The sequence below is a fragment of the Lagopus leucura genome, unplaced genomic scaffold (assembly GCF_019238085.1).
Source record: "Lagopus leucura isolate 7727_CA_CO unplaced genomic scaffold, USGS_WTPT01 Super-Scaffold_739, whole genome shotgun sequence".
NCBI classification, from domain to species: domain Eukaryota; kingdom Metazoa; phylum Chordata; class Aves; order Galliformes; family Phasianidae; genus Lagopus; species Lagopus leucura.
The window spans coordinates 386,774-401,397 of NW_024962255.1; the positions used below are offsets into that span (position 1 = coordinate 386,774).

General features: G+C 45.4%; 1 protein-coding gene across 1 annotated transcript in view; it reads left to right on the plus strand.

Annotated features, from left to right (window-relative positions):
• RNLS (renalase, FAD dependent amine oxidase) overlaps positions 1-1,161 on the plus strand; it is a 66,747-nt gene extending 65,586 nt beyond the window's left edge. Inside the window, exon 6 of the mRNA XM_042863122.1 lies at positions 883-1,161. Coding sequence (XP_042719056.1) covers positions 883-1,035 — 153 coding nt within the window. The 3' untranslated portion in view covers positions 1,036-1,161. The remainder of the gene's footprint in view (positions 1-882) is intronic.
• Positions 1,162-14,624: the final 13,463 nt, after the last annotated feature.

A 14,624-nucleotide genomic window follows, 5' to 3' on the forward strand; every position in this document is an offset into this window, starting at 1 on the left:
ACATATACAAGGAAAAGAAGAGCAGAGCTGGTCCATGTGAATCTTTTGGTTCCTCTGAGGCTGTGCTGCTCAACTTCTGTCCATTAAGTCAGTGTGGCATCACAGTGATCCTAATTTAAGAGAATAGACAGGATAACATAAAAAGCCAATGGCTTTTCTAATCTATGTTTAGATCTTGTAAGACCATGAGATCTAGCACACATGCTTGGCCAGATTTCCAGCATAGTGGTGTTGGTGCACAGTTCCCGTGCCTGCTCTCTTTGTGAATCAGAGGGCAGAGGACTTGGTTTATTTGGATTAAATGTCTTTGCTCTATTAACATTTAAATGCTTTGCCTCAGCTGTAGTCTCAGATGATGAAGGAAGCAAATAAAGCCAACAACTATGGAGCACAGTAGTTGAATCCTTCAAAGTTTCTGTATTGATTTGTGTGTGTTCAGGCCATGAACTTCTTTACTGTTTGATGTTTTGTCATGTCCCATTTCAGAGTGTTTACCTCCTGAACTCCTAATTTTTTTACACATTTTGTGATGGGAAGATTTTGAAACAAAAGAAACCATTTTCATGTGAAGGCTTTTGGGTTGAACTGCCCATCATGAACTATCCAGGATCAGGCTTTATTTCTGCTGAAACAAACTGAGAATAAGACAGGACAGGGCAGTAAAATTTCTGCTTTCCATATGCAGGAGAGCATTATTCTAATTACTTAACTCCTCAAGATAAATATTTTACTATTTGATGGTTAATATTAGAATCTAAAATCTGGGATGGAAAGAGCATTTCATATGAAGACATTTTTCTAGGTAGTACTGATCTTTCTGGCATTGAATCCAGGTAAATAATATACTTTCTTTTGTATCTCCCTGTTTCTTTTCTTTTTCAGGTTACAAAAGCAGTGCCCAATTGTTCAGGACAAATGATTCTTCATACTCAACCTCTCCTGATTTGTGGGGGCGATGGATTTACTTGTTCCAACTTTGATGGCTGCATAGAGTCTGCCATGAGTCTTGCAGAGACTGTGAGGTCTAATTTATAACTGTTGCCGTTCACTGCTAAACATAATCTAGATTTATGATTAATTTTTTTTATGATGGATTGAATTTTAGTTTAGTATGAAATCCACTGGCTTCTATCTTGCAAAAAATAAAGTAATAAAGGAAGACCTAGTGGTGTTCTGTAATAATTACTGAAATGGAATTTAAATGAATTTTCCAGGGTCTGTGATGAGTGGTTACTTTGCTTGATATCTCTAGTCAAAGCCACTGAGTTCTAGCAGCTGTGCTTTCCAAGTTGGATGGCTTGCTGTAAGTCTAACCATGTCTCCTGTTGTGGACAAAACGCAAAGGAGGCATTCTGGATCTCTGCCACCCTGCTTTCTTACCCTGCAGCTTTCTGAAGCCCTGGTTGCAGCTGGTGGAAGAGCTCATGACAAGAGATTGATGCTGCTGCAGGAAATGATGTGCCCCCAAAATAGACTGTTGGCCATGTTAGAGTGACCAGTGCCTTGTGTCTGTGTGCTGGCACAGGCCGCCACATCAGGAACAGCTTTTTCCTCCTCCCAGGCAATGGAGCAGTCACGGTAAAAGCAGCAGGTGGCTTAGCTGCTTTCTCTGGCAAATGCAGAGAAGGAGGGGAAATAATTGAAGCATATTCCATGATAGAGTGTTAATAAGAAAACTATGCTGACGTTTCCCATTTGCAGTTAAATCACCACTGCTATAAAAACTGATTTAAAGTAAACAGTTTGTTTGAAAGCAGGATGAGTTCTAGACAGCTCTATACTTTTCTTTGGCAGAACAAGTGTAGAAATGCAGCAGCAGGTCTAGGGAAGTATATAAATACAGATGTGAGTGAATGAACAGGGAATATGATTTGAATTCCTAAAATAATAGAAAACAAGTGTAACTGTGTCGAAAATACTACCTGTCAGGTTCAAGTACTTCTAAGTACTTCTACTAAACAATGTTTCTGGGAAATCCATTTTAAAATTGCTTAGTAATTAACCAAAGAAATCATTTATACTAAGTTTGAATTTACCTTGCCCTCCTAAATCAAATGCCACAAGTTTAGCACTCCTATGTACTACAGCAATAAAAACAAAAAATACTACTTTCCACAGGCAGAATTTTAACCATGCATCCATTAAAGAACTACAATTCTGCCTCTTCCTTAAATCCTCTAATTTCACAAAAATCCTGCATTCACAGGCAACTGAACATAGTAGTTTAATGCTGCTTTTGGCTATTCCTAATGGAGTATTTTAAGTGACCAAGAATGTTAAGACTTAAATTATTTTTTAAAACATCTTCAAAATATATTTTATGGCACCAGCTGGATTCATTGATTATTTTCTACTTTTCGGAAGTAATCAAGTATAAAACTCAATGTTACTGTGTCTGCTCCAATCAGCTCTGAACCTGTAGGTTTCCATCACTGAATGGTGAGCACATATGTGAGCAGGTCTTCTACACCTGAATTCCTTTTTCCCAAGGAGATAGGTAGCCATTCCACATGGCCCTGGAATAAACTAACTTGTCGAGGAGTTTAGTACTGGTTTGGTCTAGCTCAAAAGCAACTGTTTATAGAGCTCCCTTTACTCTCAGCTTTACAACCATCCTGATATTTATTGGATAAGAAACATGGCCTGGCACACAAGGCCCAGGTGGTTTCTGCAGTATGCTGAAGATAACTTTCTGACACAGGTGGTGGAGGAGCCAAAAAGGAGGGGTGTGCTAATTGACCTTGCTTTTACTAACAAGGAAGGGCTTGTCAGGGATGTGAAGACTGGGGGAAGGTTGGGATGCAGTGATGATGAGATGGTGGATTTCAAGATTTTGTGTGGAAGAAACAATGCAATAAGTAGAATTGCTTCTACCCTGGACTTCAAGAGAGTCAACTTTGACTTCTTCGAAGACCTATTTGGAGGTATTGTATGGATTGGAGTGTTAGAAGGTAAGGAGGCTCATGAGAGCTGGCGCTTAAACACCACTTCTTCCAAGCTCAAGATTGGTGCATCCCTAAGAATAAGAAATCAGGGAAAGCGGCAAGAGGCCTGTGTGGATGAACAAAGAAGTCATGGATAAACTGAAAGGAAAGAAAAAGGTCCATGAAATGTGGAAAAAGGGCCTGTCCACCTGGGAAGAATGTAGGAATGTTGCCAGGGCCTGCAGGGATCACAGAATCATAGAATGGCCTGGATTGAAAAGGACCTCAAAATTTCAACCCCCCTGCTATGTGCAGGATTGCCAACCAGCAGACCAGGCTGCCCAGAGCCACATCCAGCCTGGCCTTGAATGCCTCCAGGGATGGGGCATCCACAACCTCCTTGGGCAACCTATGAACAGTGCATCGCCCCTCTCTGTGTGAAAACTTCTTCCTAATATCCAACCTAAACCTCCCCTATCTCAGTTTAAAACCATTCCCCCTTGTCCTATCACTATCCACTCTCATATACAGCTGTTCCCCCTCCTGTTTATATCTTACTTTCAAGCATTGGAAAGCCACAATGAGGTCTCCCCAGAACCTTCTTTTCTGCAAGCTAAACAAGCCCAGTTCCCTCAATCTTTCTTCATAGGAGAGGTGCTCCAGCCCTCTGATCATCTTAGTGGCCCTCCTCTGGACCCATTCCAAGACCTCTGCATTTTTCTTGTACTCCAAGCTTGGGTGTAGTGCTCCAGATGGGGCCTCACAAGAGCCAAACAATCCATCCTTGAAATCCATACCTCTCCAATTTAGAGAGAATATGGTGAGGGACCACATCAAAGGCTTTGCAGAAGTCCTAACAGATGATATCCATTGCCCTTCCCCTGTCCACTGATGCCATCACTCCATCATAGAAGACCACCAGATTGGTCAGGCACAATCTGCCCTTGGTGAAACCATGCTGGCTGTCTCAAATCATCTCTTTATCTCATATGTGCCTTAACATAGCTTCTAGGAGGATCTACTCCATGATCTACCCAGATACAGAAGTGAGGCTCACCAGCCTGTAGTTCCCCAGGTCATCCTTTTGACCTTTCTTAAAAATAGTTGTAATGTTTCCCTTTTTCCAGTCACTGGGGACTTCACCAGACAGCCATGATTTTACAAATATGGTGGAGAGTGGCTCAGCAATCACATCAACCACCTCTCAGAACCCTAGGATGGATATGTGGCCCCATGGACTTACATACGTTCAGTTTCATGAGGAGGTCTTAGACTTGTTCCACTGTTACAGTGGGATGGAATCCACTCCTCTCACCCACACCTAGGGCTTCAGGGTCCTGGCAGCCATGGGGAGGAGCCTGAACATCAGTGAAGACCAAGGCAAAGCACTTACTGAGTACCTCAGCTTTTTCCATGGCAGAGGAAGCCAGATATCTGTCCTCATTTATCAGAGGGGGAATGCTCTCTTTGGCCTGCCTCCTCCTGCCTATGTACCCATAGAACCCCTTCTTGTTATTTTTCATATCCCTTGCCAAGTTCAGCTCTATCTGTGCCTTGGCTTTCCTAATCTTATTTCTACATGTGCAGACAACATCCCTATATTCTTCCCATGCTACACAACCCTGCTTCCATTTCCTGCGCTTTTCCCTTTTTCTCTGTTTAAGCTGCAGTTCCTTGCTCAGCCATGCTGGTCGCCTGCCTCCCCTGCTCAACTTCTGCTGGGGAATGGAGAGCTCTTGTGTTCTCAGAAGGATGTCCTTAAAGAGCTGCCAGCTTTGTTCTGCTCCTATACCCTCAAGGACACTTTCCCAGGGGATCCCATCTAGCAATTCCTTGAGTAGCCAGAAGTTTGCTCTCCTGGAGCTCAGGGTCCTGACTACTTTTTCTAGGCCTGCATTCCTCCAGATCACAAATTTCATAATGGCATTTTCACTGCCTCCAGTCTGAACTTCTCTAACACTCTCCTCCACATTTGTGAGCACCAGGTCCTGTAGGACTTCACCTCGGGTCAGTCCATCAAATACCTGGACCAGAAAGTTATGCTCAACGGACTCCAGAAATCTCCTGGATTGTCTGCCACCCGCCATGCCACTATCCCAACAGATAGGGTGTTGAAATCTCCCATCAGAACAAGAGCCTGCAAGAGCAACACTCCCTGCTGCTGAAGCAAGGAGGCCTCATCAACAGGCTCCCTCTGATCAGGTGGCCTGTAGCAGAGTCAGAGGGTGGTCATCAGTAGTGCAGAGCCTGACTGGAGGCCTGTAACTAGAGGTGTTCCCCCGGAGTCAGTGCTGGGTCCAGTCCTGCTCAGCATCTTCATCAGCAACCTGCTGATGATACAAAGCTGGGAGGAGTGGATGGCATGCTGGAAGGCTGTGCTACCATTCAACAAGATCTGTACAGACTGGAGAGCTGGGCAGGAAGGAACCTGATGAGATTTAACAAGGGCAAGTGTAGAGTCTTGCACATGGGGAGGAATAACCACATGCAGCTCAGGGGCTGACCTGCTGGACATGAGCTCTGTGGAGAAGAACCTGGGGGTGCTGATGGACAACAGGTTGGCCATGATCCCCTTGTGGCCAAGAAGGCCAGTGGAATCCTGGGGTGCATTAAAAAGACCCTGGCCAGTAGGTTGAGGGATATTATCCTCCTCCTCTACTCTGCCCTGGTGAGGCCACATTTAGACTGCTGTGTCCAGTTCTGGGCTCCCCTGTTCAAAAAAGACAGGGATCTCCTGGAAGCAGATCAGCAGAGGACCACAAAGATGATGAAGGACCTGGAGCATCTTCCATATGAGAAAAGGCTGAGTAACCTGGGTCTGTTTAGCCCGGGGAAAAGAAGACTGAGGGAGAGATCTGATAAATGTTTATAAATTTGTAAAGGGAGGAGGGAGGTGAATTGATGAGGCCAGGCTCTTCTTGGTGGTGCATAGAAATAGGACAAAGAGTAATTGCCTACACTACATGAACACAGGAAGTTCATGCTAACATGTGGAAGAACTTCCTTTACATAATGGTGATGGAGCACTGGAACAGACTGCCTAGAGAGGAGGTGGATTCTCCTTCTCTGCAGATATTCAAGACCTGTCTGGATGCCTACCTGTGCAAACTCTTGTAGAGAATCTGATTTAGCAGGAGGGTTGTATTGATGATCTCTTGAAGTCCCTTCCAACTCCTGCAGTTCTGTGATTCTTTAATCTGAAATCCAATATCCACAGTCCCAGCAAGGGCAGCTCTGCTTGTCTGGTGTCCCATGGGTCCCTCAGGACAGAAGCTGGGTGCGGATAGTATCCATATGGGCTGTGGTGAGAAGAGGTAAGCCTTGTGGGAGAACATCCTGCTGCAGGCTGAATTAGTCTTGGACTAGCTCTCAGACAAGAAGCTGGGGACGTATCCAGCAGCCCAAGCCCATAGCTTCTTCTGAAGACCTCCAGTCCTCTGCTGTGGCCAGACACAGCCTCATCCCAATTACTTCATCCAGGCTGCCTCTGCCAGGCTGCAAGGCAAACATCTTGCCATCCTGCCTGCACAGGTCACATGGGGGCTGTTAGCTGGAGTAACTCTCAGAGCTGTAAAATAAAATACACATTGCTCTTGGAAGACATAAAGATGTTGTGTTGGATGCATTTTATAGGAATTTAGCTCATTTCTAACAAGAGCTAGGAAGAGATGATGGGTGCACAGCTCCTCAATTCATAAACTGGATCCCTTTAATGAGGCCATAATTTTGTGCAAGCATGTAAAAATAAATTGAGGTTGATTTAGTTTAGGTATTTTTGTTTGTTTGTTTGTTTTTTAGTTTTTAAGAGGCAGCTGCAGATGGGAGGTGCTTCCCAGCTGAAAACACACGATGGGTTTCCATGGCACTGTGACACCTCCCTACAGCCAAAGCCTGCTTTCCAGGTTTGGGGATGCTTTGCTTGGCTGCCCAGTGCTGCAAAGTGCAGTGTGACCAGGAAGTTGGCGTGGGGCCAGGGGCAATGAGGGCTCTTCCCAAGCTGCTGGGAGCTGAGCCTCTGTGACGAGATTCTTGTGGGGCCATAGCTGGCTTTGGCTTAATCCAGGCTCTGGCTCGGATGTTCTGTTCATAAGCTGCTTTGTGTGGCAGAGCTGAAACCCTCAAATCCAGAGCTGCCTGCTGCCACTCTGCCCATCTCACCATGTGGCCCTGCTGTGAGACTTGCCCAGATTTTGCTGAACTCTAACATTTCTCTTGCACCTTTGGTAATGATATTCCTGAGCATCACTGTATTTGGGTATCTTGGGCATGACGTCCAGCAGGGAAAAGCCTAGTGCACTGAGCAGTTCCTGGCTTCCCTCTCCTCTTGAATGGCTCCAAACATGGGGACAGGGCTCAGCAGGGCACGGGGGTGTGTGCAGCTGAAGGAATAGAGCCTGCTCCACACCGGTCACGAGGACACTGTGGTGAACCACAGCTCAGTGGGAAATTATCTTTTGGGCACAGGGTTCCTGCCAAACCCAATGGCACCTCCTCCTTCACCTGTGCTGGTGCTGGAAATGTCCTTTCTTTCTCAGCGCTATCGCCCTGCAGATCTCTGCACCAGGGTATCATGCACGTCACGATTTACAACGGAGCACGCCCTGTTGCAGTGCTGAGCTTTCATTTCCCTGGTGTGTTTTGATTGTGGAAGTGATGCTTACAGCATGCGCACAGAGCCCTGGGCAGATTTGGCCATCCTCTGCCTTTTTCAGCCCAGAAGGGGTGAAAAAGAAATGCTGGCAAATAATGCTCAGTGAGTGCTGGGATATGGATCTCATATATATGTAGAACTGGGGCAAAGGAGGAGGAGGTGAACTCAGACCACTCTTTCACTACCTTCCAAGCTCAACACCCCAAGTCCTAGCTACTGGGCAAGTGATGGACATGCGTGTGGCCATTCCCCATAGTGGGTAAAGGAATGTGATACGCCTTATATTCTGTCCTTTTGCTCAAAACTACCTAAAAATATATGCTTGAAGTTTTCTCATGGGACCTTTCCTCTCTCCTTACTTGCCTGCAAGTATTGCTTTTGAGTTTGGTCAGTAAGAAAATGATCCATTCCTGCATGAACTGTTCTAGAAATTTTTTTTCAGAAAATGCATCATTTCTTGCTTCTGGTTTTCTCTGCTGAAGCTGATATGGGGCATCCTGCCATGCCCAGATTTTCTGTGTCCATCTGTGTGTGCAGATGAGCAAAACATACATCCCAAACCCATGGGTGTTAAAGAAATCCCTGCTTGGAGGAGACCAGAGGGGTAATTCTGGCTTGATTGCACTCACTCTTTGAATAATGAAATTAGCTTTTCTGGAGTCTCATGGAGGGCCAAGTCTAATTTTCTTGCAGAAGAATATACACTGTGCTCTTGATGCACATGCATTTATGGTGAACTTTGAGCTACACATCAGCTATAAAAAAGTAACTCTTATTCCCAGTTGAGAGTTGCTAGAACAAGAGCCAGGCTCCATCTATGCCTGAGCATATTTTTGCTAGCTGCACTTAAGTCCAAAAAGCAGAGCAGAAGTGTAGCTGTAAACCTCACTGAAAAAGCACTGACGGCCTTAACTGTGTTTGCTGGCTAAGTGAGAGCCAGGGATGAGCTCTGTGAAAGGCAAACGTGTGGCTGATCCACAGCCAAAGCTGGCAAAACTTCTTTAATCCACACAGCAGTTTCCAACCAGCCGTGGCTACGGGGAGTTTCACTGGGTGCTTCTGCTCCTTGCTTCCGGGTTGGCAAGGAGAGATGGCCTTGAGAGCCACACTTTCTGGAAGGATTTACTCTCTGTGGGTGCTGTATTTCCTAGCTGTTTCCCAAAACCCTGTTGGGAATGGGGTCTTCTCCCCATAGCTGAGCATGCTGCAGGCTGGTTATGGGAAGATCATGATAAAAGCAGAAGGAAAACTTTGGAGTCTACTACTCACGTGAATTCTTCATGTCCCTGTCAAACAGGGAACTCTGTGGGAGTGGTACCTGGCATTTTACAGGGCTGTTTGGAGCATCACAGACCCAATGGGAAGCAGGGGGCCTCTCACAATTATTTGCTGTCATTGCAGTGGCTCATCTAATCCTGCCTTGGCAGTGGTCATGTTGACAGACAGCTGTGCAGGCTGCTGAAATAAAGCCACAGAGCAGTGTCATCTCTTGGGTGACTTCCGATCTGCATTTCATCCCTTTATTGGTGGTTTTAAAAAACCAAAAGGCATTGACACCAGGGAAAGGCTTAAAAAGGCATAAGGATGCATTGCTCAGCCTAAGGATATGGTGGGCCAGGTAGCTGCAGAGGCTCAGGTAGGGATGGATCCAGTCTGAAGCAGTAAGAAGGAGCTGTATATTTGAGGGAGAAATTGCAGTTCTAGTGGTATCTCTGTGCCCAAAGCTCCTTACCTTTATAAGCAATGAACGGCGGGACAAGTGTGTAGGAAGGAGACTGAAATTGCAAAAGCTGAAGGTGATTTGTGTGATGCTGTCTTACTGGAGACATTAGTTCCCAAATGGATGCATCATTTATTAGTGCAGGCAGCACTGATGGCATCTGTTAAACCATCACTGATGTTGTACACGTGGTGGCAAAGACAGGAGTCTGGCATATCACGTTTGCACTGGGAAACCTTACCCCTAACAACTGATGTGTGAGTTTTTGGCTTGTAAATAGGTTAATCAACTCCCTTTACCTCTTCTGGGAAAATGCCTCCCCATCCATCAGCATGGGGTGAGACACACCTGCATGTCTCCCAAATGGAGATAAGGGTGATCATCAGCAAGCAAGTGGAGCTCTGCACATACCACCGTAGGGCAGTCCATACTGACAGTGCACGTAGGGATGGAGAGATGGCTGCAAAGATGAAAGCAAAAATCCTTTCAACCTACAGGTCCTACAGACATCTTGGTCACCGGTATGTGTAGAATTGACCCTTTTGTTTTGGAAGGTGTGCATTATCCTCAGAAGGTAGATAATGCACAGGAATCAAACAGCTAATAATGCTGCGTAGCTGAGGATCTCACATGCTTATCTTCAAATATTGCCAGAGAGACAGTGCTTGTTTGAAATGATTCATCTGACCTGTAGCAGCCCAGCTCAAGGGAATAATAGAAATAGGGGTATGGGGCTAGATGATCTTTTTTTTAATTATTTTTTTAACCCAAGCCATTCTATGACTCCATGATTGACTTGACTCTTTGATCTACTCCCAGGGAGAGATCTTGTGTAGTAGAAATGCTAAGTCATGGCCTGAAATAATGATTGAGCACCTGGTAGGAAGGCAGGGAGCTTAGGTGTAAGCAATGAACATGGGTGACCAGAAGGGGTGGAGCCGGGATTCACCATTTCCCAGATCTTATTGAAGGGCTGGCAGTGGGGATCCCTTGATTTTAATGGTCAGGATCTGAAGGGATTCAGGATCTGAGCTGCTTCAGTCTAAGCAGAGCAACTAAGCAGGTCTTTCTCTTCATTGGCAAAACCTCTGAAGCTCAATGATGTGGTGAAATGAAACAAAGAAATTACAAAACAAAGAAATGTTTCCTTAACTGTTCATTAGTACTTGGTGCTCCTTTCTGGGATCTATCCAAACAGAAATTCAACGATACACATCTGTGGCTTTCCGTCTTCCTCACTCTTTGCTCCTGGGCCCAAGGGAAAATCTGGAATGGGAAGAGCTGGTGAGATGCAAAGAAGTGACACAGCACAGAAATGGCCCTGAAGACATTAGAACCAGGCCAGCCCCCAGAGGCCTGGTGGGTGCATCATTGCAGCGGAGAGCACGTGGGCCAACCCTGAGTCCTTCCTGTTTGTTTTAGGGGTCTCTTTCTCTCCAGGAAAGACCATAATGTACAGGTGGCTAGTTTGAGCCGGGATGGAATTATTTTCTTCAGAGTGTCAAACATCAGTGTTAATAGCTGCAGAATCACAGAATGGCCAGGGTTTTCCAAGGGACCTCAAGGATCATGAATCTCCAGCCACAGGCAGGGCCACCAACCTCCACATTTAATACCAGCCCAGGCTGCCCAGCGTCCCATCCAGCCTGGCCTTGAACACCTCCAGGGACAGGGCATAAGTGACGCAGTGATGTACAGAGGCAAGGCCATGCTCAGTGAAGGACCTGGGGATCTGGGAGAGAACAGAATGAGGACAGCTGACTGAAGCTGGTCAAAGGAATATTCCATACCATGTGACATCATGTGGAAGGAGTTCTGAAGGTGATGGGAGTTCGTCTCGCTCTCTTCCACTTGGGGGGCTTGTTGGGCATTTGCTGGGTGAGCAATTGCTTGTGTACTGCTTGTTATATGCATTTGTTATATGCATTTAGTCATAACTACATTCCTTTTCTCTTAGTAAATAGCTTTAGCTCAATCACAGAATCACAGAATCACAGAATCACCCGGGTTGGAAGGGACCCCAAGGATCATGTAGTTCCAACCCCCCTGCCTAGCAGGGCCACCAAACATACACATTCAGATCAGGTTGCCCAGGACCCCGTCCAACCTGGCCTTAAACACGTCCAAGGACGGGGCATCCACAACCTCCCTGGGCAGCCCGTTCCAGGGCCTAACCACTCTCCTAGTAAAGAACTTCCCCCTAACATCCAACCTAAATCTTCCCTCCTTCAACTTAAAACCATTTCCCCTAGTCCTGCTGTTATCAGCCCTTTTGAAGAGTTTACTCCCCTCCTGGGTGTAGGTTCCCTTCAGGTATTGATAGGCTGCAATGAGGTCACCCCGCAGCCTTCTCTTCTCCAGGCTGAACAAGCCCAACTCCCTCAGCCTGTCCTCATAGGGGAGGTGCTCCAGCCCCCTGATCATCTTAGTTGCCCTCCTCTGGACCCTTTCCAAAATCTCAATGTCTTTCTTGTACTGAGGGCTCCACACCTGGACACAGTACTCCAGATGGGGCCTCACAAGAGCCGAGTAGAGAGGGACAATCACCTCCCTGTCCCTGCTGGCCACCCCTCTCCTGATGGAGCCCAGGATCCCATTTGCCTTTCAAGCTGCCAGAGCGCACTGCTGGCTCATATTCAGTCTCTCGTCCATATATATTCTCAATGCACAGGTTCCACCTTTTTTTTCTTTCCCAATTCTCTTCCAAGTCCCACTGGGAAGAGGTGGGTATGAGTGAGTGACTGTGGTACTGATCCATCTGCTGGGTTTAACCACCACAGCTGAACGCAGCCTGGAGCAGCTTGTAGCCCTGGTGTTGGCCGTACTAGTGAGTGGGGGCTAGAAAAGAGCCCTTTACCCCAGGGTGCCTCCAGGCCCAGGTTGAGCAGTGGTCTGGTAGCGGCAGGAAGACACGGACAGGTTCTGCTGGCCCATCCAGCTACCTAAGCCTGCACTGGGCTGGTTCTTAACAGGAAATAAATAGGATATTACAACTGTCTCTTCGTTACAGGCATGTTTATAGCTGTTCCAGCCTGTGGGGGAGGAACAGGTGAGCTGGCCAGTTTGCAACTTCCAAAAGATCAGAACAGGCAGCTACCGTAACTCTCCGACTGAATCAAGCATTGAGTTGCCTGCTAAGTTTGTATTCTCTGATTCAGATATCTATCTCAGACAGAGACATGCATATTATTCTTTGATAATAGCAGTCATTATTAATAAAATCAGGCTTTTTGCAAAGTCTTCAAAATTATTCATAGTAGTTGCAGGTTCTTTTGCATTTGAGGTTTCTTTGGACTAGTTGTGTATTGTTAGCATTATTCTTTCTAGTTTTAAAGCAGTGAGACTTAGAATTTCACTTCCCTGCTCTGCATACAGTCACAAAGCTGTATTTTAAGGAGGGTCCTAAGACAGATTAGCTGGGAGCAGGAGCAGGAAATTTCCCAGAGAAAAAGAAAGCTCAGTGAGGAAAGTAAAGCTATCCAAAGAGGCTAAAGCCAATTAAAACCAACCTGTGCCATTTTCTGAAATGCAAGGCAAACCTCAGATCACTGAGTTTTGCTTTTGCTGATCTTGACGCATGAAAAGGGTTGTTCCTCTTGTTTCAGACTGCTTTTCCTCTTGGTACTTTTCCGATGAATAACCCTTCCATGCATATGAGGAAAATGCCTGGTCTATCTGTGAGCTGGTTTCTAGGAAGGTGGAGGTGCTCAGGAAGAGCACATTCAAACCTACGGATCCCTCAACATCCTACTAAAGGCTTTGGGAAATGCCAGCAAATCCCTGTGTGAATGTTTAGAGATTGGTTTCCACTGAAAAATTTCTGAGCAGCACTAAAGAATAATCTGAAACCATACCATTCTAAAGCCTCTTGTTTCCATTTTGCTAATGGTGAAGTACAAGTTAGTGGAAGGAAAATGTACTAGCACTGCCTTTGCAAAGGCAGAAAATCAGAGCACTGCATCCAAGCTCTGCCCTATGGCTTGTACCTCATGGGTGTGATTTTGTTGGATCACTTTTTGGGCTGTATTTATGTTGCTGCTACCTACCCTGAATAGGGTAGTCTATCCTTCTGATGCCATAAGTGGAAACTAGCCATTGTGACTCAACCGAAAAAAAAAAAAAAAGGAGTTTTTTTTGTTTGTTTTTGTTCGTTTTTTTGTTTTCCCTCCAGACAGGAGTTCACCGTCAGGAGGAGTTTGTACTATCCTGCATGAAATCTTCCTACCAAGAGATCTGAGCAACGCGGCTTTGGGCACAGTGTTTAGAGAAAGAGCACTGTGAGGCCAAAGGAAGGACTCACCTTGCTTCTTGTTGCTCTCATTTCAATCTACTAACAGTCTGGTCCTGCTAGTCTAGAGAATGAAGGCTCCTGCAGACTGAGAATCCATGGTGATGGTGGCAGATGAGCTTCCAGTCCTCACCTATCACAAGACTTTTTTTCTCATTCCAGTGTTACAAATCTGTTTATTGTAAAATCTGTTTATTGTAGCAAAACTGAGAAGTATTGCAAACATTGCCATCTTGGGACATCAGAAAATTAAACAAGTTCCACGGAATGGTCTCAAACTGTAAACTGGAATGTGCTGTATGAAATAGTGTACTGCCCAAACCAGCTAGCTCAGAAATGGTGCTAACATCGTTATTTTAAGAAGCACTTTGCATTTACCTACTGAAGACACTGACTTTTGAGTCAGACTTTCTTTACAGCAACATCCAGAGACAGCTCTCTCTATAAAATTACCAGCAGGCATACAGAACTTTACAAAACAGGTTTAAAACGGGGAAAAAAGCTGGAGCCTGTAGTTCCATAAATTCTGGTATGTGACTACACATGGTAGTATAAAGCAGGTACTGGGTCTAGAGTCCTCTATGGGCCAGCTCAGTTGAGTAGATAAAACATGTTCATGGTGCCACAGATCTTCCCAAATAATCATCAATTTCTGATCATTCAATGCTAGATGGCCTTTGGAAGTCTCTAATCCTATCTATTGCCCAAAGCGGAGATAAATCTGATTAGCAACTGGAATCAGCTTTTTGAGAAAAGCATTCGAAACAATGCAATCAAAGCATTCAAAGAAATTGCCAGCTACTTTATTGAAAATGTAACAAAGATCATCATACCTTATATTGCCCTGTTCAACTAGAAGTCATTTTACCTATCAAATTGATAGTTGCTTTTAATTTTTTTTAGTCAAGGTCCCAACTTCTGTTAACATTCAACACCTAGTCTGTCAAAGGCTATCTGACCACTAGTCTGGTAATTGCCACCAGGTTTTCTTTGTTCAGTCCTGGACCTTAATCCTACTTGCTTCCTCACCTGTCTGCGCAT